We start from the raw sequence: 25883 nt of genomic DNA, 5'->3' as shown, positions 1-25883 counted from the left end.
TACATGTGCCAAGACTTGATTACAGGATCCTTTCCTTTCTTTTCCTCAAATACCGCATGGATGTGAGTGTGCAAGTATATACTCATAACACTGTCCTGTTTGTTCATAACACAATTGTATGGTAAGAAGAACAATGAACTACATCAATCTGTAAACTGTGTCATGATGAAAATCAGTAATTATGCCCTTTATAATCAATTAATTAAAAATGACAGCCTATCAATAATAATATTCACACTTTAACTCAGTCACTGAATACAGTGATATGTGATTGATATCTTACTCTGTGTGATTTATTCAAATATATGAGGTAAGTTTTGTATTTGATTCAGATTTATGTTAGCAGTTAATAAACATAGTTGTTAAAGTATCTACATATGTAAATCCTATACATGGTTGCAGTGCACTGACTTTTTTAATATCTGTATCATACAGTGGCATTTTAGATCAGAGAGGCCAGGCAATTTACCTTGTTCAATAGAAAAGTAAAACACACAACAATGTTTTCACTTATGCTTGGAATGTATAGGTAACACAGAATATCATGACAATTTAGTGAAAGACTCAGCTATCAATTGTAAATAACAAGTTTTAAGATGTTTAGTAGCATTTTACACATTCCTGTCACAATGTCACCACCATCCATATTTGATGTCAATGTTCAAAAACCACTCACAGATGGCAGCACTAGCAGTAAAGAGCATATAAAGCATGTTTGGAGGACATAGAAAACAATGCTGTTATTGTCATAATGTGGAAACAGAGTGATTTATCTGACATTCAAAAGGGCATCATTAGCTTTCAGGCAAAGGGTGAAAGTATTTTTGAATCAGCTAACTTTGTAATCTGTTCACATGCTGCCATGGTTAGAGTATACTGTGCATGGAAAAATTGTGCTATCCAAAACTGTCAATGGGGCAACTGGGCAATCTTGTCATTTTAAAAAACACAGTGATCTACACAAGTACACATTTATCCTTGGGAACTATCTCCACCCGTACATGCAGTCTGCTTTTGTTTGTCACACAGCTTGCAGTGTATGTGTGTGGTTCAGAGAGGATCAGGATGAGTTAACTATACTCCCCTGGCCACCATATGCCCCAGATTTCAACTCGGTCAAGAGAGTGTGGCTCTACATCAAGCAGGCTGCACACGTTTAACCTAGCACAGCTTGCCATAACACTGGAGCTGGCATGACTATATCTTTGGTGGTGCCTTCCAGAACATCATTGACTATTCAGGCTTTTGACAAGTGGTCACACAATGTGACCGGACAATGCATTACAATGTTGGCTTTGAAGGGAAAAAAAGCTCAAATATTACAACATTAAAAAAAATGTTTATTTGTAGAAAACATAACAGGTACAAATAAGACTTCATGTCACTGTATTAGTAAACCAGCCATGCAGACTTTTGGGCACAGGTCCTGGCGTTTCAAAAACTGCTCGCCCAACTTCCTTCCAGGATTTGGCATCTAATACAAGTAAGCCCGCTTTATTCTCCTCTCCTTTTCCCCAAATGATAGCAGATAGTAGTACACCATCATCTTCCTCCTGGAAACATTGACAGATAACATGGAATTAAACATTAAAACTCTCAAATTGTGTTTTCATTGCAACTGAAGAAGTCATTTTTCCACTTTCCAAGTTTTATAAAAGAAAGAAATAATTCACAGCAAAGATGTTTGGTACTTCAGCCAGCATGTTTTATATACTGCTCATTACTTTGTATGTGAATCTACAATCATATAATACTAATAATTTTGTTTCTGAGCTGCTGAAGTTTGACTCTTTCTAATTAGCATACCATTTGCTTCCTAATTGAAACCTACGATAAGGTGACTAAGACACAAAACTTGACTATGAGCTGTGATTTTGACAGATTAAACATTAGTATTGGGGCAGAAGCTTGTTTCCCAGTAGGAATAAATTAACTTTATATTACTGTAATTTTATTGCTGTAACAGACTAAGATTTAAATGGCACATTTAGTCATGTTGAGAAGCTTGTGAAGTGTTAGAAATTGAGTGGAGTGACTTGCAGGGTGCCCATAATTGAAATTCCAATTTCAAAACGCTGTAGAATGAAAACCACTGGGCCAGAATAACATAAAATTTGAACAGCATGTATTGATGATAGGGGAAACATCATGGAACAAAAAAAGTTTAACGAAAATTTGACCAACAGATCGGCACTGTAAGCATCAGAATATGCACACCAACAGACATGAAGCCCAAGGCTGTTCCTCAGTCTGTGTCTGAGACACCCAACATGATCTCTCCTTGAAGGAAGTGCTTTGCTGGTTAAACACTTTTACAAGAATGGTGACTGTGCACCAGTAGCCCAGCAGAAGTTGTGGATACTCAAGAATATGAAAAATGGCATCAGTCCAATGTCTGTTAAGGGACTCGAGAAAATGATTACAAACTTTGAAAGTAAGGTTCTTTGGAAGTGCATTGTGACAGAGAGACTAAAGCAGTTGATCCAGCATCTGTTGAGGATGTGGCCTCAGCACTGCAGGTGAGATCAAGTGGTGGTGTGCAAAAATGTGGCACTTGGGAAATTGTCCGTACAATGGAGACATGCCTGTGGGCACAGTGCATAAAATCTTTTAAAACATCTCACATTGCTATCCATACATAATCACCCATGTTAAGGAGTTGCTTCCTGCTGACGTGCCAGCAAGACAGACATTCAGTCTGGAATTACTTGTTCACATGGAAGTGGACATTGAATGGCCATGGAACATTCTGTGGACAGAAGAAGCCCACTTCCATCTCCAAGGACATGTCAGTACACAGAACTGCAGAATAAGGGCAACAGAAAATCTGGACACACTTCTAGCAGTACCACTTCACTCCACAAAGGTGACCGTGTGGTGAGATTTGACAGCATTGCTTACATTGGGCCATATTTTTTGGAGGAGATCAGTACCATCATTGGTAAAAACTATGAGAATCTTTTTTGCACTGTCATTCCAACCCTTCAACAACATGGATATGCATGTAAGATTATTTTTATGCAAGATGGCACTCCTCCACACAATGCACAGATAGTGAAGTGGCTGCTGTAGAGGCATTTTGGAAATCCTAAAATTAATCTCCAATATTCCCCTACAGCCTGGCTGTCTAGGGCACCCAATTTTAATTCACGTGACTTCTGTCTGTCAGGTTATCTGAAATATGTTGCATTCAGTGCTTAAATTACAAAAACAGCTAAACTGGAGACATTCATTGTACAACGCACTCTGAACATGACCCCTGAGACACTGAAATCTGTTGTGGAACATGTTGTTTCCTGATTTCAACTTGTGGCAGAAAACAGTAGACTGAATGTTGAATATGTCTTGTACCAGTCTCACAACAACTAAAAAATGATGTTATTTTGCTTTTTATGCAGTTTTTCAACCTCTGATAATTAAAAACCAATGTCATTTTACCTTTTATGCTGTTTTTGGGTCCAGGATAATTATAAACCAATGTCATTTTACTTCTTAAGAAGCTTTTGGCCTTGGGACAATTTTGCAGTCATGCACATTGAACAGTATAGATAGTGTAGTGTGCAACTCAAACCATAGCCGTCACATCTCAGTTCATTTGTAGCTGATCCTATTTACGTTAAAACACGTACAGCACCATCTGTTGATAAATTTTTTGTTAAATTTCTGTTTTTTTTCATAACATTTTCCCCTGCATTAATAACATGCTGTTCAGATTTGACATCATTCTGAGTAGTGGTTCACTTTCTATAGCATTTTGAAACTGGGACTTTAATTATGGACGTCCTACACAAGACAAAGTGACATAGTAAGAAAAGTGTACTTGAGGATTTGGAGTTGATCATGCCGAGATAGTGTGTTGCTACATTTTGCTGAAAAAAAAGAAACATGGAAAGAGAAAACTGAGGACTTACCATAAATGACAATCAACAAGTTATCCTCAAAAATTGTGCTACCTTTGTATAGGACACGAGTACATAAGTCAATGATAAAAAAAGTGAACCAATAGGTCTACAATATTTTCAGTAATGCTTGCTTTTTCATTGTGGGAAGAATGATGAAGTTTACAACATAATGCTACCATGCAAACATCTGACAGTGTTTTATTGGACAGAATCATTTTATACATTGAAATAGATCACACACAGGCCATAGTTTCAGCAAGATAAGTAGTACTGCAAACTTCATTAAAGCCATTAGTAATGTTTCCAAAACATAAGGAATGTTCTTTGTAGTCCACAGAAAGATAAACAGTAGATGCTCAAAATAAGAACTGATGCCTGTCTTTCGTGGCCTGATGAAAGCCAACAATTTTGTCAGGGCTTACAGTTGCAACAAAAATCACAATGTCTTGACAGATGGTGTCTCAGGGTTGTAGAGGATGACAGATGATTGGAAAAATGTTTATATAAGGTATTGTAACCACATAATTGACTAATTAGCCTGACTCTTGACTTCCTTGTCATGATCAATAAGGGGCACCTGCATCGAACTCTAGTTGTAGTTCAATTTCTCACAATCTAATCATTCTGTGCTTGCATTAGCTTGCAACATTTTTTAATACAAATCTCGGAGAGAGTGAGTGAGATATTCTGGGGTGGATAAATTGCATCCCATTAGCCATCATCAAAGAAACTTTTACACCTCTGTGCAGTACTTCCTCAGCTGCGGAGTGAACTCCCATTAGAATACTAGAAGCACTTTTTAGAGAGCATGCGAACTTCTGTCAAACATATGTGACAGTTAGTGGTAATCATATCCCATATTTGCTGTTTTGATATTGCAAAGATATTTTTCTACCTTACCATTTAGTAACATATCCTTTAATTTCAGAACTTTCAAAACACATGTTTTGGGCACTGGTTTATGCCAGATGCCACTTTACCATGCTTAACCTCTTTTTGCAGCACTTTCAGTCCACTGTTCAAGAAACATGCTTCCATTTCTTGATTGGCCTCACTTCTGGGCACTTGTGCAGATGATGATATCATAATCAGAACAATGAGATCTGGGTCAGTAGCTTCATGGAAGTATGGTCAGTTTTCATTGCAGATCATTCCCCAAGTCAATGATCTCTCATCATCAGGTATTAAACTCTCACTTTACTTAATAAAATTACAATCATCATCTTGACAGGTGAATAGCTATCTATTCACCATCCCAACGAATTCATTTATATCAGATACCACATTAAGCATGCCAGACAAAATATTGGTCACTCACCTAAAACAGCACAATAATTGCTCTGGAGCTCTCTAAATTGTCTAGAATTGGTACCAAGCAGTTATGTGGGCCTCCACAACTGGCTTAAGCAATGGCAGTGAAGCAATGTGTAAATGTTAGTCAGTTGCGTGTAATCAGCGTAGAAAGATTGGTCAATGTGTAGATGTGAAAAAATGACGAAAAGGAGCTATCACATCTAGATGTGCCCATAATTGCACCACAAATTATGTTGCCTTCTTTGCTCTTGTGACAATGCAGACGGTCCAACTTGTCTACAAGGAATAGTGTATCACTTGCAGTCCTCTAATACAGCAAAAGAACTGTGTTAGAAAAATATCCTACATGACAGGAACCAATCAAAGAGAATAAGTTTCGAATGTGACAGGAACTGATATTGTATATAAATGCAGATCCACCTCAACCAGTCCCTAAAAAAAAGTGTTGTGAAAGGAACTGCATGCAATAGACATTTCGGGTTTACCTATCAAAAGGCCATTGCTCACTGTTGCACATTAACTTGCGTATCTTCAGTGTGACAAAGAACACAAAAACATGACACTAGCAGACTGCAAACATGTTGTGTAGTCGTGCAAGTCAAAATTTTGCCTCTTTTCAAATGATGCAAGCACTGAGTGCAGTCACAGACCAATGAGGAATTTAACCTACAGTATGCCGAAGATGTAGCTGAGTTTTGGGACCATTTTTTATATTCAATTTGAGCCCTCTCTTTCAGCTTGCCATGAATATGAAGCAGGATGTATATCAACATCCTTGACCAGATGTTTCCCTTTCTTCCATGTCATCACAATGAGTTTGCTGTAACGCAGCCCTCCACGAGTGACTTAAGTAATGACAGTAAAGCGATGTGTATATGCTAGTCAGTTGTATGGAATCAGTGCAGAAAGACTGGTTTCAATTTCAGTTTCAATTTATTGCTCATAACATGTAATTTCACATGGATGTGCATTTTCAACTAAGTATAAAGTTTTTACAATTACAGTGTTTTAGTTTACATTATTTCTTATTACATTTTAATTAATGACAAAGTTATAAGCACATTTTTGGATAATCCACTGCTTGATTCCCTTTTTAAAAGTATTCCCTGTCAATTTCTTAACTTCATTTGGGAACAAGTTATTAAAAACAGCTCCTTTGACATAGGGACTTTTTGCTGTTAAAGTTAATCTTCTGTTAATCATATGAAAATCTTTTCTATGACTTGTTTCATAGTTACAGACATCCATGTTTCTTTTTGTGATCTTAGTGTTTTCTTTCACTAGTATTATAGTTTTTAGTATATACATGGCATAAACTGAGAATATTGTGTCTAATGAATAGGGGTTTGCAAGAAGTTCCTGGTTTTACTTTCCTAAGATCCTCAAGGCTAGCTTCTGCAGTATGAAAACTCTTTTTCATATTAGTTTGGCATGTCCCAACCCACAGTACTATTCCATAAGAAAAGAATGGATACACTAACCCATAGTATACAGTCCTTAGGGTTTCAGAATTTAGATATGATGATGATCTTCTTAATACACGTAGTCTGGGTGTTATTCTTTTACAGACATAATCAGCTTGCTACTGGCATGAAAGTTAATCATCTATGCATAAACTGAAGAATTTACAATATGTACAGGTTTTTGGTAGAATTTTGTCAATCACAGTATTTTGTCTGTTTGGACCACTTGGTTTAAAATGAATAATATTAATTTTTTCTATGTTTACTTTCAGGTTCACTCTTTAAAAGTGAGCTCTTGCCTTTTCAATAAAGTTATGTATCTCTTCAACTAGGCTGGGCTCATTGCATGCATAGCAGACATCAGATGTATCATCTGCATACATAGTGATGAATTTATTATTGTCAAGAGAACTAGGGAAATCATATACATAGCATATGAATAGGACTGAACCTAAAATAGAGCCCTGAGGATCACCAAAATGTATATTTCTTATACTTGACTTTCTCCTCTCCAGTATTTCTTTGTTAGAGTACATAATCTCCATGCACTGTTGTCTACCCTTTAAATATGTTTCTAGCGGTTGCATGAGCTTTCCAATGACACCACTCCGCAATTTTCAAGGGCAATGGGTCTGTAGTTTTGTGCATGTTTTATTTCCCCTTTTTTTCTGTATTGGGTTCACTGCAGATAGTTTCAACTTCAGGGAACACACGGCCTTCAAGAACACAGTTTATTAGATGTTTACATTTCTTCAAATGATATGGAGAAATTTCATCTAATCCTACTGATTTCTTGTTTCTGAGGTTATCAATAAGCTGCAGAATGTCATTTGTGGTTACTGCAGGTAGTGTTGGTTGATATGGAGATGTGATAGAATGACAAAAATGACAAACATGTTGATCCTGAAAAGCTATTTTTTTCTGGTGAAGCATGACTGCATTTAATGGGATACATAATCTCAGAGTTGACAGTGAATTTCTTAACATCCTCATCAGCCAAATCAAGAGCTTCTGTGTGATGTGAAAACAGGAGTGTGACGTGCAGTCAGTGAAACACAAATTATTGGAGCAATCTTGTTCCACCGAATTGCAACTGCTCATAGTTTTGGGCACAATGTATTGCAGTCTTTTTTTCACAGAATTAACAATTAATGAAAAGACAGAATTATTTCATGCAGGACAATGAAAGAGCACACACTGCCATTGTAATATGACAGGATAACAAGGTTGTTTTCGAGGGGGTAGTTCACAGGTCTCCTCATTTACCAGGTCTAAACCCAAGTGATTACATAAACAGTTGATGATTAGAAGACAGTTTTTGGCTTGCGATTTCAATAATTTCGACTGCTGAGTTTTGATGACTGTAGGCAATGTGTACAGGTGTCAGTCTATTCTTGTCACAGAGAGACATCACTTATTACCTACTGTAAATGAAGGTAAGCTTAGTTTAGTCACATTATCTCTTAGTTTATGCTCAACTCATGGAAGATGTGCAGAGCCAAAGGAATTAGTTGGTGAACAACCCATGCAAGCTGAGAGTATGTACTTTGGTTCTATTTGCAGCACCCTGTATATGCGTAATTCCTGATGAATTTCTTACTCAATGAAACCCCCAGCTGAAATGCCATATACAGTCCATATATGAAGAGAATTTAGCACACAGCTACCAATAGTAAATTCAATCATATCTGATATGTCATTAAGTTGTATAAGCACTGCACACTTGTGCCAGTCTAAAGCTCAGTTAATTTTAAATTTTATCAGTAAAAAAGGGGAGCAATGTTAAAAAACTACATTTAGATTTTCATTGACAGGGCACCTAATATTGATAAAATAGTTGTTTATTCTGTCATAATAGCTTTGTACTTACTGTCCCATTTGGATCCCGAACAAATATCGGTTCACTTGGAAAAACATTTTTCTCAAACCAGATTTGTGTCTGACGTGTCTCTGCATCGGTCTTAATTAGCTGTAAGTAATATAATAAAACATCTGTCAGTAAAATTCATGCAGCTGAAAGACTATGTCATATGCAAAAATGAATTAAAATAGTTTTATCTATAAAGTAATGTGTAAAAACTTCAATTTCTAATGTTATGATATCTGTTGGATGAGCCAACTCTTCTGAATGATATTAAAAATGTGGCTTTCCTCGATGACATTAAAAATGTGCATACATACTTGATATGTTTCTGCCCACTGTTACAAAATAAGTAAGTTGTCACAAAGATATTTTAGACTGCAAAGATGACCTCTGGAGGCAGTACAGCTACACTGTGTAGACGATATCCATTTTAACACAAAGCCTAGTGAATATGAAATGTTTGTGAAAACTAAAGACACTAACAGTAAGTCATCAGGAACCATTTTAAAACTTACAAGAAAAGTTGGTGAAGGATATAAATCTATTAACAAGAACTCCTCTCCCCTGTCTCACACCTCCAACTGTCAGGGGTTAACTGAATGGTGACATGGTAGAAAAATTCATATTAAGGAAACAAAAATTTTCATATTGATCTCTACTTACAGTAATCTGTAATTTATTTTTATTTGTTTGTAATTGCATAACAATTGCCTGTGGAAGATTACGCATTAAACTGTTTGCTGTGAATCATCTCTAAACCCATTCCATTATTATGCAGGCTGTATCTGGTATGAAGATGATTGGGCCCCTTATCAGCTTACTTAAATCATCAGCAACCATCACTGATTTTGAAGAGTCCTCAAATATACCAGTCAAGTCAACTACAAAGGTCACGAATAGAAATAGATTAAGCACAAAAATTTGCAAGATATATTTAAAGTTTCTTAGCTCATAATGTATTCTTAGTCCTGTAATATAGTTGTTAAATTGGCACTCAGTTTTCTGTTAAGCAAGGGTAATATTGTACTCTTTTAGCTTTCCCAGCAGAATTTGGCAAGATTACCGTATAAAAATTGCCTATTATCTATTTGTCTTGTTTAGGTCTGTCAGTACTGTACTATTGTTACACTGTCATTCTCAGAAAAATAAAGCTAGTATTCTCTTACAAACTACATTCTCAAATAGTTCTGAAACATGAGGAGGAGGGAGATGGGCTTATAATTAAATGAGACTTGTATTTCTCCACTTTTACTCAGTGATTGATTGCAAAGGTAACTCAAGGATGGCACTACCAAGTCAACAAAAGATTTTATTAAGTTTTTTTGAAAAATCAACATAACCAGTAAATTACTGCTTTTTCGTGACGTAATGATGTCTGCGGTCCTTTTAGCGATTGTTTTGTAAATAAAAACCGCCTTTTTTTTGCTTTCTGTATATTTTATTTCTTCCAGACGTGTTTCACCTTTTACTTTAACTCGTCATAAGTGGAATCTAGAGTGATATAGTTTTCTAGATTAGGAAATAGATTTTTATGTAAATAAAGTATTACTTACAATACTTCCAGTGTTTTAGTTAGCATATGTGTTTACTCTCATCCAGTCAACCAAAAACACAAAAAACTGTAAGTAATCACTTATTTACATAAAAAACAATATGTAAACTGTTTTATGATCTACATATATTGCAAATTAAAACAAAACTGTATCTTTCTAATTTCCACTGACAATGGCTTAAAGTTAAAGGAGAAACACATCTGGAAGAAATAAAATTCAATGCTGCAAGAAAAAGCATTTTTTATTCACAAAACGAGTACTTCTGTGCTTGCTGCAAGTGATGGCCACACAAAAAAAAAAACTTGTTTCAGTAACTGATATAGCAAATGTGATGTCTCCTGGTCGAGTATAAAAATATCTGTCTGAGTGCGTCTACAGGGTCAGTTTAGTCTACAGGATCTGCTTTCGATGGTCAGTTTTTTGTCCCTGTTTTTTCACCTACTGCAAGAACAAATTCATTGAAAATGTAGTTGCCACTGGTTTTAACTGAACATCATCTGTTTCTCAGCTGAGTCTGCTTAGGGAAGAATAACCACGAAATGGGTTTTTCATATTCTGAATTCTTATTCACACAGGACTATACAACATTGATTACAGTGTTACTTGATGCTACAGAACTGCAACAAATGTGATTGCACTACATGATGGATGTAATATGCTACAGGCTGCATTGGTTGCATGCATTCCATTATGCTAACTTCCATTGTTCAGTAAACACAGATTATTTATATTGCAATGGGATCTTGAAAAATGTTGTTGCTGTGCTGTTGACAAAATTAATATTTTCACACACACACACACACACACACACACACACACACACACACACACACAAGCTCAGTGTGCAAGAGTCTCTTTGTTGTGCCTATCTGCAACTCAATGTGTCATCCTTATGGTGAGTAGCAATCTATCCTTTTCATAATATAGTTGATATTACAACCTGTACTTTCCATTGTCTGATATTTTTAGACCATTCACCCATCAGTGTGTTCTACGAGGGACATCCTGAAAGTAAGGTTTATTATCATTCTTCACATGGAAACTTTATTGCCAAAAATGAATACACCATGGCACCACGACTACACACCTTGCACCATGTTTTGATATAATTACTATCAACATTGATACATTTGTTGTAGCATACTATCAGTTTGAAGAAACCACTCTGGTAAAACTTGGTGCCTTGCAATGCAAAGAAATGTTACACAACTTGCTCCATCTCAGCATTGGTTTGAAAGTGACATCCTGAGAGTATGGCTTTCAATGGAGCAGGTGAAAGGCTGATGGGGCAAGACTGAGATTTTAGGGCAGGTGATCCAGTCTCATTTGAAGCAACAAATCTGATCCTGTGCAAGTCTTGCTGTGTGTGATTTGGCATTGTCATCCAAGAGCACAATACCTTCACTCAAGATTCCTGGTCTCTTTCAGGCAGATTTAAGCTTGGTACAGTCGTCACAGTTGCATGCAACATTGATGGTCCCTTGCTGGAGGAAATCAAGGAGAATCACAAACTTTGGATCCCAGAACACTGCGGCCAAAACGTTTCCTGCGGAGGGTGACATAGTTTTTCCTCACTGATGAAGCAGGATGCTTCCTTGTCACTGAGGCTGAGGCATCCTTGGATTCTGGGATAAAGTGGTGCTCCCATGTTTCATTACCTGTTATGATTCTGAACAGGAACTCTTTTATCTATCCTGTGTACCACATCAAGTGATTGAGGCTGATTGCCATCCTTGCACTCTTGTGACCCAGGGTCAGATTTTTTGGCACCCATCAGTTTTCAGTAAATCAACATGTCATGGAGCATGTGATGGGCCTGAGGATGGCTGTTGCACAGTTTGGATGTCTCATCTGACACCATTATGCCCCTATCTGTGAACACTTTGTCCTGTGCTCTACCAGTGTTGTTTTAATTCGTGGATTTGGAGGGGTGCCCACTTCAACCTTCATCCTCCACACTCTACCTTTCATCTCTAAATATGTGACACCAGTTTGACTTACCATTTGATGAGACATGACCTCATCTCTATATATCAAAGGTAGTCTGAACAGAAATAGCAGTGTTAGAAAGGTTTTAATGAAAGGGATACTGCCTCTCCTTCAGGAAACTCCAGATACTATATTTAAGCAGGGCAATGCTCAGCTACATGTGATGAGAAATGAGCAAGCCTGTTTCAGTGAATGGCTGTTACCACTGCTTGTGGCACTAGCATTTTCACCTCATACAGGGTGAAAATTAATAGAACTGACAAACAGCAGGGACAGTTTCCAGACTGGAAATGGAGGAAAAGAAGTCCTATTAACATTTGTCTGGAAATGTATCATTGCCACAGTAGATGGTGCCAACAAATGACAGCTCCTTTAACCATATGCTGTGTGTTCCTTGTGCTTTGTAGGCTGTATGATTGAAGCAGTGTATTGTAAGTAGCGGAATGGTCCATTGTTCACTTTGGGAGCAAGCTGAGATGGTGTTCGTGCACACCCAAGCAGATGAAAATGGTCAAGAGGCAGCATGGCTATACCAAAATAAGTACTCTCACAGACACCAGCAACATTATACAACATTTATGCCCTTTTTGGGCATTTGTGTGATCATGGATCCTTCCAGCACATGAATGTGCAGGAAAGTGGCAATCTGTGTGCACACCAGATATGGAGGATCATGTTCGGCAAGATATTGAGAAGAACCCTAGTACAAGCTCCAAATCTGGTGTACACGCAGTCTGCTGCCTCCCTGCATGTCCGTCTGTCTGAAAAGTCCCATGACCACAAAAATTTCCAAAAAGGGCTTGAAATATTGTGTGATGTGGTTCTTGTCTGTGAGGGTACTTGTTTTGGTATAGGCATTTAGCTGTTCTGCCTCTTGAGCATTTCCGTCTGCTTGGCCATACAGAATCATCATCACACCTTGTTCCCAACATGAACAGTCAACCATTCTGCTGCTTACAATACGCTGTGTCACTCACGCAGCCTGCAACACACAGGGAACACATTGCACATGGTCAGATGAATGGTCATTCACCATGCCATCTACCATGGCAATGATGCATTTCCAGACACATTTTCGCACAAGTTCATAGGACCTTTTTTCCATTCATTTACATTCAGGAATCCATCCCTGCAGTTTGTGGAGTTTGTTAATGTTCACCCTGTATGTTTCTCATTAAACATGTTTAGTTAGCAACTTGCTACTCACAGTCATTCAGAGAGATATCCCAAGGAAATACCAAGGGTATCTTTACTTCTAGTCATTATAGTCAAAGGCTTTAATTAAAGTGTATGATGCCTTCACAGCATACTGGATTTTCAAATACAAAAGTATTGTCTACATCTGCAATTATAATCTCTCCATTACCAGATTAACTATTCCTTGATGTCTAACAGAGAATTGCTTTTTTTGTCCAATTTTTCCACATTTATTTTTTCATCAATTTGATTCAGTACCTCCTCATTAGTTACTCAATATACTCATCTAATCTTCAGAATTCTTCCTTAGCACCACATTTCCAAAGCTTTTATTCTCTTGCTTATTGTCCACATTTCACTTCCATACAAGACTACATGCCAGACAAGTATCTTCAAAAAAGACTTCCAAACACTTATGAGGGCGTGCTGAAAAGTAATGCCTCTGAATTTTTCACACTGTTCTCAATATCAGTTGAGATGTTACATGTCACGTATATAATCCAGTCAACTTTCCCTCTTTGCAGATGAAAGATGCAAACATATGCTACTAGAGGGCTCTGAATTAGAGTGTGTAATGTTACCGTGTTAATGCGTGAGAAACAGCAGACCACACAAGAGTGCTGTGACATCTACAACAACCCAATGCCTTGGGTTCACTGTCATTGAACATCCTCTATACAGTCCTAACTTGACCCACCAAATTTTCATGTTACCAAACACCCTTAAGGACTTCACTTTGGTAGTGATGAAGCAGTACAAGTGGGAAATTAGGATGTGGCTCTGTCAACCAAGTGAAACATTCTACAATAATGGTATCAACAAACTGGTCTCTTGTTGGGAGAAACATATTTGTCACCATGGTAACTATGTTGACAAATAAGTATCTCAACACGAAGAGCAAAGATGTAGAATATTAATAAAAGTTGTATTATTTGGAAAAAACTTAAGAATTTTCAAATAAAATATTCAAAGGTATTACTTCTCAGCATGCCCTTGTAAATTTATATTAGATGTTAACAATTTCCTGTTTTTGAAAAATGATTTTTTGCTTTATCCAGTCAGCATTTTATATCCTGTCTGCTTCACCCCTCATCAGTTATTTTGCTACTCATGTAGCTAAACTCACTCACACTTTCAGCATATCATTTCCCAATCTAATTCTATCAGCATCACCTGATTTAATTTGTTCTTCATTCCATTACCCCCATTGTTGATTTTCATTTTATAATCTCTTTTGAAGATGCTATCCATTCTGTTCAACTACTCTTTGAAGTCCTTTGGTGAAGGGTAAATGGAATGTCGATTAAAGACTTTGATGGTATGAAGATCCAAGGAATAACAACTGTTAAAACTTCAAGTTGAACAAATATATTTCAAGTACGATGCAATACATGAAAGTCACAGATCAAGTAAACAGAATTAGGGATGTGTCACTTTAACAGTCAAATCATAACTGAGTCCGAGTCTAGTGGCCGCTGGCTGGCTGGCCGGCCGGCCGCTTAGGTGGCACTGCTACTGCATGGCTGGCAGACAACGCCGCATGTAGAGAACGCACGTAACTGTGCGTTGCCACTTTGAAAGATCGTCGAGTCACAACAACAACAAATATTTTTCCTCCTTATCTATGAATCAGAATGGAATTTTGTGCTCTGATGGGAAGGTTCACAACAAGCTTCCATTTAACATAAAGCAATCAATTGGGAATCCCTACCACTTCCAAAGAATATTAAAAATGTACCTCATTAGTCATTTCTAAATTGAATATTTGAAAAATTCTGTTAGCTACCAAGTAGTAATGCACAGTAAATAAGACTCAATATTTACAGATGTAAGAAAATATTTCCTTTGAAAAATGATATTGTAATCCAATAAATACTAAGCTACTAATAATGATAAACAACAATCTTATAGTAAAACAGAGAAGGTGAATGCTTTCTTCAACGTAACACCTTTTTTTCTAATGCACTTGTTTAAATTTAGGTAGCATAAGTGTAAATGGCACTAAGCAATATAGTGCCACCAATAGTGATGAAGCATAATTTCCCAACATGAGAGAAACAAGACTACTTAATGTGGAAGAAGACATATAAAGTGACTCAAATCATGCTCTCAGGGACATAAACAAACAAGATATCCCTGTTTTTGTCATGCTAAATAATTTGGTATTGCATGTATGTCTTGTTCTGATCTTCATTATGCATGACAAAAATGTGAAGGTATATCTTACCACCATTAGAAAGACTGTCCTTTGAAGCAGTTATATGCATGTAAAATTTGGCTGCTTAGTAGTATTATATGATTTAGGGAAGTGGATTCAGTCTTAGAGCTGAGCAGCAGTTACATAAATGTGTTCCTGTGAGGTTTCTATTACTGGTATTGCGGCGTTTCTTCTTTCATTGATATGTCTCAAACTACTGCCTGGATCCCTTCCATTTGTTTTCTCACAAAAATTTTATTCTACAGTAATCAGTCACTATAATACAACTGTGCTCTAATTATCATCACTTAAAAATTCTGAAAACCTGTCACCTTTTATTGTCATGGTTGCTAGCAAGTGTGACTCTAGTGCACATGAAGGGCCACGCTATGACTCACTAATAATATAATTTGATGCACTCACTGAGTAATGCTGTCACAGTCAGGAATAACTGTCATAGTGATTGCTTGCCAGATGAGTGCATATATTCATATAATGGAAAGCGATGTGATCCACCATAAATTATTACCACGATACACGTACAGCTGCAAACGATGCCATGTCTACAAAATCAGCACATAGAAAACAATATTCATTCAGTAATTATCAAGTTCCATAGACCATATGATGAAGGAGAACTCTCATGGATGGGGAACAAGTAAAGGTATAGATGAATAAAAGACAATATGGAGTTTAGAATGTAGACTTCAGTGTCAAGTATGTTTCCTCAACATCTTTGAATTAATCCACACAGTATGCAATGCAGTGTTGCTACCAAAGATATTTTCTTCACGATATTATCTTTCTAGTGGGAATATTTTTTCACACACAAATGAGTAAAGATAATCTTTTTGACCTGGTCCTGAACAGAATGTTTCAATTAATAGATAACCTTAATGGCACAAAACTAAAATTATCATAGTATGTAAAGAAAAGCAGCCCTTTTATGGAAAGGGACATATTACTGCACTTGTTACTTATCCCAAATACCAAGATAATGTTCCAGTTTTTCTGCTGTTAACTGTTGTTCCAATGCAAAATGGCTGACAATGATGATACATGATCTATCACTAAATACTCTCTTATCAATAATTACAACTGTTGAAAAATTTACTTTTACTATTACGTCTTTCTGTTTTGTTAAGAGATTCTTTTATACCTCCATCACAAAAATGAAAGAACATTAATTTTATTTGCAATTCAAAATAACTTACACAGCCTGGGTTTTCTATGTCAACATCAGCTGATATTGCATAGAAATATCTGTAGGGCTTTCCCAAACAGTCAGCAATATTGATTTGAGGTGTCTCACATCCAAGATTGCACAGAAGTTCTGGTTTCACTAATATGTTTCCACATGGTAATTTGAAAGCAAATGCTCTGCTGCCTTTGAGTTTCACTAAGTTTTCTTCGTTCTCGTTGTCATTTACGTCTTGAATTTCATTATCACATTTTTCTGTACTTCCCAAAGGAAGAACAAATCTTAGAGGACGGCTTCTGAACATTTGTGCATAATTTGGATTATCGTGACAGTTCTAGAAAAGAAGGAAACACTGCTTTAGATATTGTTATTATCTATGACACTGTTAGTTTGAATTCAGATCTAGAAACATAAGGCTACTGCCAATTGTTTTTAGTGCCAAATTTAGACTAAAAAATTAATAAATTTTCTACTAACAGATATTTGCATTTATTATGCTTATCCTATAATACTCAATAATATTATCCTAGAGAATGTTTGTATTTAAGTTAGCAAAAAGGTTTGTCATTTAACACTAATATTTTTAGATTTAATTTCTGTTCAGGAGCATCATAAAGACAGGAAAAATACCACTTCAATATTATTAAAAAAAAATAATATCTTGATGTTATGGTTTGGGTGGTTGTTTGGGGTAGGAGATCAGACAGTGAGGTCATAGGTCTCATCGGATTGAGAAAGGATGGGCAAGGAAGTCAGCCACGCCCTTTCAAAGAAACCATCCCGGCATTTGCCTGGAACGATTTAGGGAAATCATGGAAAACCTAAATCTGGATGGCCGGATGTGGGATGTTGATGTTATGCTATTTGCAGTATGTTATTCTACAATTATATCTACATCTACATACATACTCTGCAAACCACCTTATGGTGCATGGAGGAGGCTACCTTGAACCACTACTAGTCATTCCCTTCCCTGTTCCACTTGCAAATGTAGTGAAGGAGAAACTACTATCCGTATGCCTCCAAACAAGCTCCGATTTCTTTTATCTTGTCTTCTCTGTCCTTATGCAAAATGTACATTGGCAGCAGTAGAATCGTTCTATAGTCAGCCACAAATGCCAGTTATCTAAGTTTTCTCAATAATATTTCATGAAAAGAATGTCAAGTCGCCTTCCCTCCAGGGATTCCCAACTGAGTTCATGAAGCATATCCATAATACTCATTTGCTGATCAAACCTGCCGGTAACAATTCTAGCAGCACTCTTCTGAACTGAATTGCATTAATGTCTTCCTTTAATCTGATCTGCTGGGAATCCCAAATGCTCAAGTAGCACTCAAGAATGGGTCTAACTAGTGTTCTATATGCAATCTCCTTTATAGGTTGTTATAGGTAAGCTACATTTTCCCCAAAATTCTCTCAATAAACCAAAGTTAATCATTTGCTTTCCCTACCACCAACCTTAGGTGCTTGTCCATATTATATTGCTTTGCATTGCTAAGCATAGATATTTAATCACTATTACTGTATTTGAACATTACAGGACTTTTTTTATAGTCATCTGCACCAACTTACATCTTTCTGCATTTAGAGCAAGCTTTCACTTATTAAACAAAATAGAAATTCTGTCTAAGATATGCTGTATTCTCCTACTATCACACAATACCAACACTTTCCCATACACTACAGCACTGTCAACTAACAGTCACAGATTGCTGCTCACTCCTATCAGATGCCACTGAGGTACCATTGACAGTATCCTCCTCTTTTATGAACACTCATGATTCAGGACAACATACTGGGTTCTATTACTTAAGAAGTCTTTGAGCCATTCACATATCTAGGAACCTATTCTGTGTGCTCAGATTTCTGTTAACAGTCCATAATAGGGCACTGTGTCAAACACTTTCTGGAAATTTAGGAAAATGGAATACATCCATGGTTTGCAGAATATCATATAAGGACACAAGACCAATGCTTTCTAAATCCATACTAATTTGTGGTCAAAAGCTTTTTTGCCTCAATGTTAACGGTGTGGTATGGAAGTTTTTTGGGTCTGTTCTTTTTCCCTTCTTATATTCAGGATGCACATGCACTTTTTTTCCAGTTGCTTGAGACTTTGAGTAGATGAGAAATTTGTAATAAATGCAAGCTAAGTAAGGGCATAGTGCTGAAGAATACACTCTGTAAAACCAAACTGGTATTCCATCTGCACCTGGTGAAATATTTGTTTTCAATTCTTTCAGTTGCTTCTCAATGCTAGGGATGTTTATTTCCATGTACTCCATACAGGAGTCTGTGATGGTCAAATGATAGTACGTTTGTATTATCCACCTGCATGAATGATTTTTTTTTAATGTAACGTTAGGCACCTCACTATGAATGCCAGAGATAAAGTTTTGTTATTTTTACAAAATTTAAATATTCTAAAAACTTGAAAATGAGACCAATATTGAGCTTTCTGTTTTAATATGAAACACTCACTGAAGTGAGAATGCATTGATAAATCAAACTGAAAGTACAACATATTCAGAAAAAAACATTCACAGACAAATAACATGATTCCACATTCAAGTATCCAGCATGTGTCCAATACCAAAAGTGCTCCAATATATGTGTTCACTAGAGCAAGAAATTTAACAAAAGGAAGCAAATATATTTCATGATTAGAACTGGGGAAACATTTTCATTACTAGTGCCTGGCCGCAGTACTGCTAAGAATTTAGCAGCCCATGTGAACAAAGCACCTCCATTAGAGATAAGGTTGCAAAGGGGAATATATCATTGCACAATAGTTCATATCCGCTTTATGGAATGACAATTTGCTATTATTTTTGCTTATAAATATCTCATCCCTAAGAAATAAAACTGATTACCTGAGTATACTGTACCGAAAGAAGTAAAAATTATGTTGTATACGAATCAAAATTTTCTAAGTGAAGACCTCTTAGACTTTTCTGTACCATGGGGCTTCATACTACTGAAAGTTTCTATAAACAAAAAGCAAGTAGGTACATAAATTAATTTAGTGAGTGCTCAGAACTACAGTACAGTATCTTTTGTGTTGCTGATTGCTGCATAGAAAATGTGTAAATCTTAAGTTTCTCACAGTGTATTGAATGTACGAGTAATTTATGGGAATGCAGCTTGGTTACCTTTTCAACACCTGAACATACTGTCATTTTCAATCACAAATGAACTGAGAGATACCTGTGTATCACAACTTAAATCCTCAATGGATGGGTTTACATCAACCAGAAACAAAAGAAAGTGTGTGCAGAAATACAGCCCATTGTAAAAGTTACTCCAAAACCAATGCATATGTGGCCCCACCTGCTCTAAAGAGGATTAGAATCTTGTTTATGTTTCCTTACAACAAATACAAAAATTATGAAGCAAGAAATTAGAAAGAAAATGTAGGTCAGAAATAGGATTTGTTAGATGTAAGGCGAAAATGATTATATTAGCAACTCCTGCAATAAATTAAAAATTGCATGAAGCCTGGTGAACACTGAATTAAAAGGATTTAAGAACTCCAAAAAATGTTTCTTGGAGGAAATGAATTCAGTGTCCATTTTGTTAATGCTTGAGACATGACCTACTATAGTTCATAATAATGTGTAACAAGTCATTTTACAAATTAATTTGTACACTCAGTTATGTTCTGAACATTTCCTTTTTTATGAAAAGAAAAAAAAAACACAAATGTGAGTTAGTAATTCCCACCAACCACCTTCTTTTTGTGCTAATGATAACCTTAATGTGGAGTAATGAATGTCATTTTTCCTCCTACTATTTTAATTATGTACCTCCTCATTCCTTTTGAACTGTAGTGGATTACTTGCAACAAACTTCATGAGGGAATAAATATACTGTGAGGCAGTAGTCAGAATGACCAACTCCTTAAACAGGTGTCTACAAGATAAATGGTGGATGAGGACCACATGTTATTCTTACAGCAGGTTTTTGCTCAATGAAGGCCTTATTTTTTAAAGATTAGTTGCCCCACAACATTATTCCACATGAAGTTATTGAATAAAACTGTGCAAAATATGTCAGCTTACTGATTTGTTTCTCCCCAAGATTTGCAATGATTCTGTGCAAATGTGGATGAACTGACTTGTTTCAGGAGTCCCAAAATGTGTTTTTTTCCAATTTTAATTATCATCAATATGGATCTCCAAGAATTTTGAGGTTTCCACCCTCTTTATCATTTCCTGACTATGTGTTATTCTGATCATTGCTGTAGTACCATTAGATGTGTATCTCAAAATTTGTTATGTCTTTTTAAAATTGATGGTGAGACCATTCACAGAAAAGAACTTTTAAGAACTTTATTTACTATTTCTTCTAGTTCTGTATGTATGTTTGGATTGATTACAATACTAGAGTCATCCACAAAAATAATTAATTCTGCTTGTTGTATACTAGACAGAAGGTTGTTTTATGTATGCAAAACAGTAGTAGACCTAAGATTGAACCATGGTTAATCTCATACATGATTTCTTCCCAAAGAGACTACATTGCTTGAATTACTAAATACAACTTTCTGCATTCTTTTTGTTAGATACAGCTTTATCTATTGGTTGGTTATACCATCAATCACATAGTCAAAGGTCTTAGAGAGGTTGCAGAAATAACAAATTGTGGTATTTTATTATTTAATGCTTGTAAAATATGGTGAGCGAGTGTGTAAATGGCATTCTCAGTAGAGTAACACTTCTGAAACCCAAACTGTGATTTACTAAGGATCCTATTGTTGCTACGGTGAGAGACTATTGTACAATACATCACCTTCTCAAAAATTTTGGAAAATGATGTCAGCAGTGAAACAGGTTGGTACTTATTGAAATCTCTCGTCACTTTTCTTAAAGAGGGGTTTAACAATGGCTTATTTCAGTCTCTCTGGAAAGAGCCTTGAGTTAATGATGCAGTACATATTTCAGATAAGACCATGCTCATTAAATGGGAACAAATTTTTAGTACTCTATTGGAAACACCATCAAAATCAGATGGCTTTTATTTTTGAAAGAACGTAGAATTTTCTTAATCTCAGAAGTTGGAGATATGTTCATATGATTGAATTTGTGAAAGTTACATTTTCAACACACCGCTGTGATTTTGCTCTTTAACTGTTTGTTCCTATGCTTTCTAGTAGATTTGAGAAATGATTATTAAGTGCATTTGCTTCCTGTGACTCATCACTTCCATTCAGATCAATAGTGATGTTTTTGTGCTCTATGGCTGGTTGTCCTCTCTCTCTTTCTCATTTCACTACATTCCATACAGCCATAAGTCTGTTGTTGAAAGTACTGATTTCTGTAATTATGTGCATGTTCCTTGATTTTTTAATAACCTTTCTTAGTAATTTTGAGTAGTTTTTGTAGTGTGCAGCTACTGCAGGATCCTTACTTGTTCTTACCAAAAGATACATTTCCCTTTTCCTTTCAAAAGATACTTTAATCTCTCTTATGATCCACAGTCTTTTACATGGCTGTTTAGTGTTCCTGATTAGCTTATGCAAAAACTGTGTTCAAATAACAATATGAATTTATCATGGAATGTATTAAATTTTATGTTAGTATTTGGTTCATCATAAATTACATGCCTGTCAGCTCCTGTAAACTATTCTTAAAAACATTTGTTTTGGGGTTAATTAATTATTCTAACTGATTTCCACTGAGGAGTACCCCTACTGTAAGACAATATGTTATTTATCCTAAATAACTATGCATCTTGATCAGAGAGAGAATTTGTTACTCGGTAAACAGTTACTATCTTACTTTGAGCTTCATAAAAGAAATCGTTGTCAATTAGGGTCCTAGTGTATTTATCCAACTGGGTTGGAAAATTAATTACTGAGATGAAATTGCATAAGAGTTAAATTATAAATATGGTGAAAGTCATGATTCAACAAACATTAACTATTTCCAACAGCATTCTAAAATATAAATTCTACATGTGTATGTTAAGAACTTCAAATATATTATATCAGAAAATCAGAAGCAAAACTAAGCAGCTCAAATACAGAAGACATTTTTGGTCTTTCTTATTTTGTGATAAATAATAGGAAATTTAATAGCACATCCACTGTCTGCAATGTATTTTTAGTAGTGTCCATTTTCTGTCATGTTTAAAGATAACAGTGGTTACATCTCTACCACAGGATGACAGATCATACCAACTAAGCTACTATCTTATTTCCTTAATGACTATCTTATCAAAACAAATAGCATATTCCCTGCAGCTTTCAAACCATAATCATTTATTTGTAAACAGTGGTCACAGAAACTCAATAAAGACTCATACTTGATTTAAAACAGTTAAAAGTATCTTTTCCTCCACATTATCTTCATCTGCTGTTGCATGGCATTCTTCAGACCTTCGATGAAACCACTCACTTTGACAACCATAGAATTATATTACACAAAGTTTTACTGTTGAAGCTGCAAAGTGTCTGATTAAACCTAATCTGAGTGGCAGAAATCAAATAGCGCCTTTTAATACCAACACATCCATCATTCTGAGTGTCACACACGGTTATAAGATTTGACCTTTGCTTTTATGCAAATAGTCTGTCCAGTACTAAGCCATTCAAGCCCATTTGTTGTGCAGAGTAGGTGGTCGAGTCTCAGACACAGTAAAACAAAAACATTTAAGAATGACTTAGCATCTGACAAAGCTTGTCTCAAACCTTTAGGATCAAAATCACGTGCACGACTTAAGAGCACCTAAGTTCCTAGTACAGGTTTTCCCATACATCTGGGATCAAAATATTTTGAGATAAGAAATCAATGGTCAGAACGATAAGTTCAGCTGTAAAGAGGCTTTGAAAGAGCAACGTGCATGAAGCTTGTACTTTGTAAACAACATATTTCATAACAAACAACTACCTGCTGCTTTAGTTTTGGTGACAATACTGAAGAAATAATGCACAGTCATCTTAAATGTGTCCATGGTTTTGTGTGTGTGTGTGTGTGTGTGTGTGTGTGTGTGTGTGTGTGTGTGTGTGTGTGTGTGTGTGTGTGTGTTTTCTGTATTTTCAACTAAGGCCTTGTCAGCCAAAAACTCACTTTCTGACAGTCTTTTTGTTGTACCTATCCGATACTCAGCATCTCCGCTACATGGTGAGTAGCAACTATCCTTTTCATAAATTGTTACAGTCCTTCCTGGATTTTCCATCGTTTGATTTTGTTAATATTATTGTATCAATGAGGACAAACAATTTTTGAAAATGCGATGTAACTGGGTAGATAAAAATATCTAGTAGCCTTCCAGCAGCAGGAGAATACATACACACACACACACACACACACACACACACACACACACACACACACACACACACACACACACACAAAGGTTAAGGAAATTTGAAAGCTTTTGGAGTCAGTGCCTCCTTCATCTGGTAGAAGAGTTGAAGGGGAAGGAAGAGGGGTGAAGAAAAAGGACTAGCAAAATTTATGAAATGGGGACAGTTTGTAAAAGTTGCCTAGAAGTGGGAGACTTACCAGGATGGTTTCTTCAGAAAGGTCACAGTCAACCACCTGTCCTGTCCTCATACAAATACACTTATAAATTCTTTGAATGTTTATATTTGAACTACTTTCTCATTCTGTCTGCTAAGTCTCACCTGACCTGGGGTTCTGGGTGACGTTTCCAAACCCTCCCCACTTCCTAAACCTCACCAGTCCTTTTCCTTCATCCTGCTTCCTTACCCTTCAACCCTTCTGCCAAAAGGTGCCACTGGCTCCAAAAACTTGCAGATTTTCTTAACTTTCACATGTGTGTGTTCCCCTGCTACTGCTTGGTGAGTAGATTTTTTATCTGTCCTGTTAATATTACTGATACATTTCTTAATGGTTGTATCTTGTAATGTACTGTGCTGTGGTTTATGTCATGTATTTATTTTAATGATTATCGTATATGTTTTGTGTAACCAATTTATATTAGTAAAATGTGGAACGTCTTTGTTGGAGTAGACTGGAAGGAGCAAAGCTTATACTTTACCATATATTTAAAGCATTGAGCAGTTGACAGATACATAGACAAAATTAGAATTGTCATTGAGCCTTCAGACAATGTCCTTCTTCACAAGTAACAAGATAGATAGAGCAATTTGATTAGAGGAAATTATTGTACTTATCATCAGCTTTTATCATTATCAGTGTTCTGGAATTTTCATCTTGACCATCAGTATATTGTTCCATCCAATTTATTTCCTATGCCTTATGTGTTCCCCAATTCAGAGTTGTTTACATAAATTTTTCCTTCTTTTCAGCATTTGTGCCTCACCTTTTCTTTCTCTTGTAACTTACTTTTTTTCTGATGCGTATTGTATTATAATTAAGTTAGTTTTTTTATCAGCATGCTCCAGTTGCACTTCCCTCATTCCCTTAGCAACTGCCAAGTATATGATCCTTTAATGCTGCATATATTATTATTCATATTTCACTTACATTTTAAATTTATTGCGTAAGATTTCTGTTAAATCATGTGCTGCCAATAACAACAATTCAAAGAAATACAAGACCTGAAAATAATAATTTACAAGAAACATTTCTTACCTCCATAGCTTCAACATACATACAGTTCAACACTTCTGCATCTTTGTAACAGCAAACATCCAGGACTAGATGATCATCAGACTCATAAGCGTTAATTGTATGGAGGTAGAAGAATGTTTCAGCCACAAACGTATGTGCCAATGTACCGTCTTTTCTGTTCATAAGATATATGTTAGTCTGCAACAAAGAAATGTGAATGTTGAGATACTGCATCATGAATTACAAAGAGAAAGTATAAACACCATAAAATGAAACAAATTTTATAGATATAAGACAGTATGGATGCATTCAGAACATTATTTTCTTTCAATGTCCTCTCTAATGACCCCACCATCAACGTTAAAACCTAACCATTTTCCTTCTGTTACAATCTTTTCATAACTTGCATATCAAACTGACTAAAATGTCTTAAAAACAAAGATTCCAAGACTTACCAAGCGGGAAAGCACCGACAGACAGGCACAATGAACAAAACACACCAACACACACACAGAATTACTAGCTTTCGCAACCGATGGTTGCTTCTTCAGGAAAGAGGGAAGGAGAGGGAAAGACGAAAGGATGTGGGTTTTAAGGGAGAGGGTAAGGAGTCATTCCAATCCCAGGAACAGAAAGACTTCCCTTAGGGGGACAAAAGG

General features: G+C 36.1%; 1 protein-coding gene across 4 annotated transcripts in view; it reads right to left on the bottom strand.

Moving 5' to 3' along the window:
* Positions 1-1330: 1330 nt before the first annotated feature.
* Positions 1331-25883, bottom strand: part of LOC126278180 (carotenoid isomerooxygenase) — a 323874-nt gene continuing 299321 nt past the window's right edge. For all 4 annotated transcript variants that reach the window (XM_049978088.1, XM_049978086.1, XM_049978089.1 and 1 more), the window contains 4 exons: positions 25246-25422; positions 16694-17014; positions 8550-8648; positions 1331-1553 (listed from right to left, as the gene is read on the bottom strand). In XM_049978088.1, coding sequence (XP_049834045.1) covers positions 1377-1553; positions 8550-8648; positions 16694-17014; positions 25246-25422 — 774 coding nt within the window. In that variant the 3' untranslated portion in view covers positions 1331-1376. The remainder of the gene's footprint in view (positions 1554-8549; positions 8649-16693; positions 17015-25245; positions 25423-25883) is intronic.

The sequence above is a fragment of the Schistocerca gregaria genome, chromosome 6 (genome assembly GCF_023897955.1).
Source record: "Schistocerca gregaria isolate iqSchGreg1 chromosome 6, iqSchGreg1.2, whole genome shotgun sequence".
In the NCBI taxonomy this organism is placed as follows: Eukaryota; Metazoa; Arthropoda; class Insecta; order Orthoptera; family Acrididae; genus Schistocerca; species Schistocerca gregaria.
Note: the sequence above shows the minus strand (reverse complement) of the source record. Positions and strands in the feature narration are given on the sequence as shown.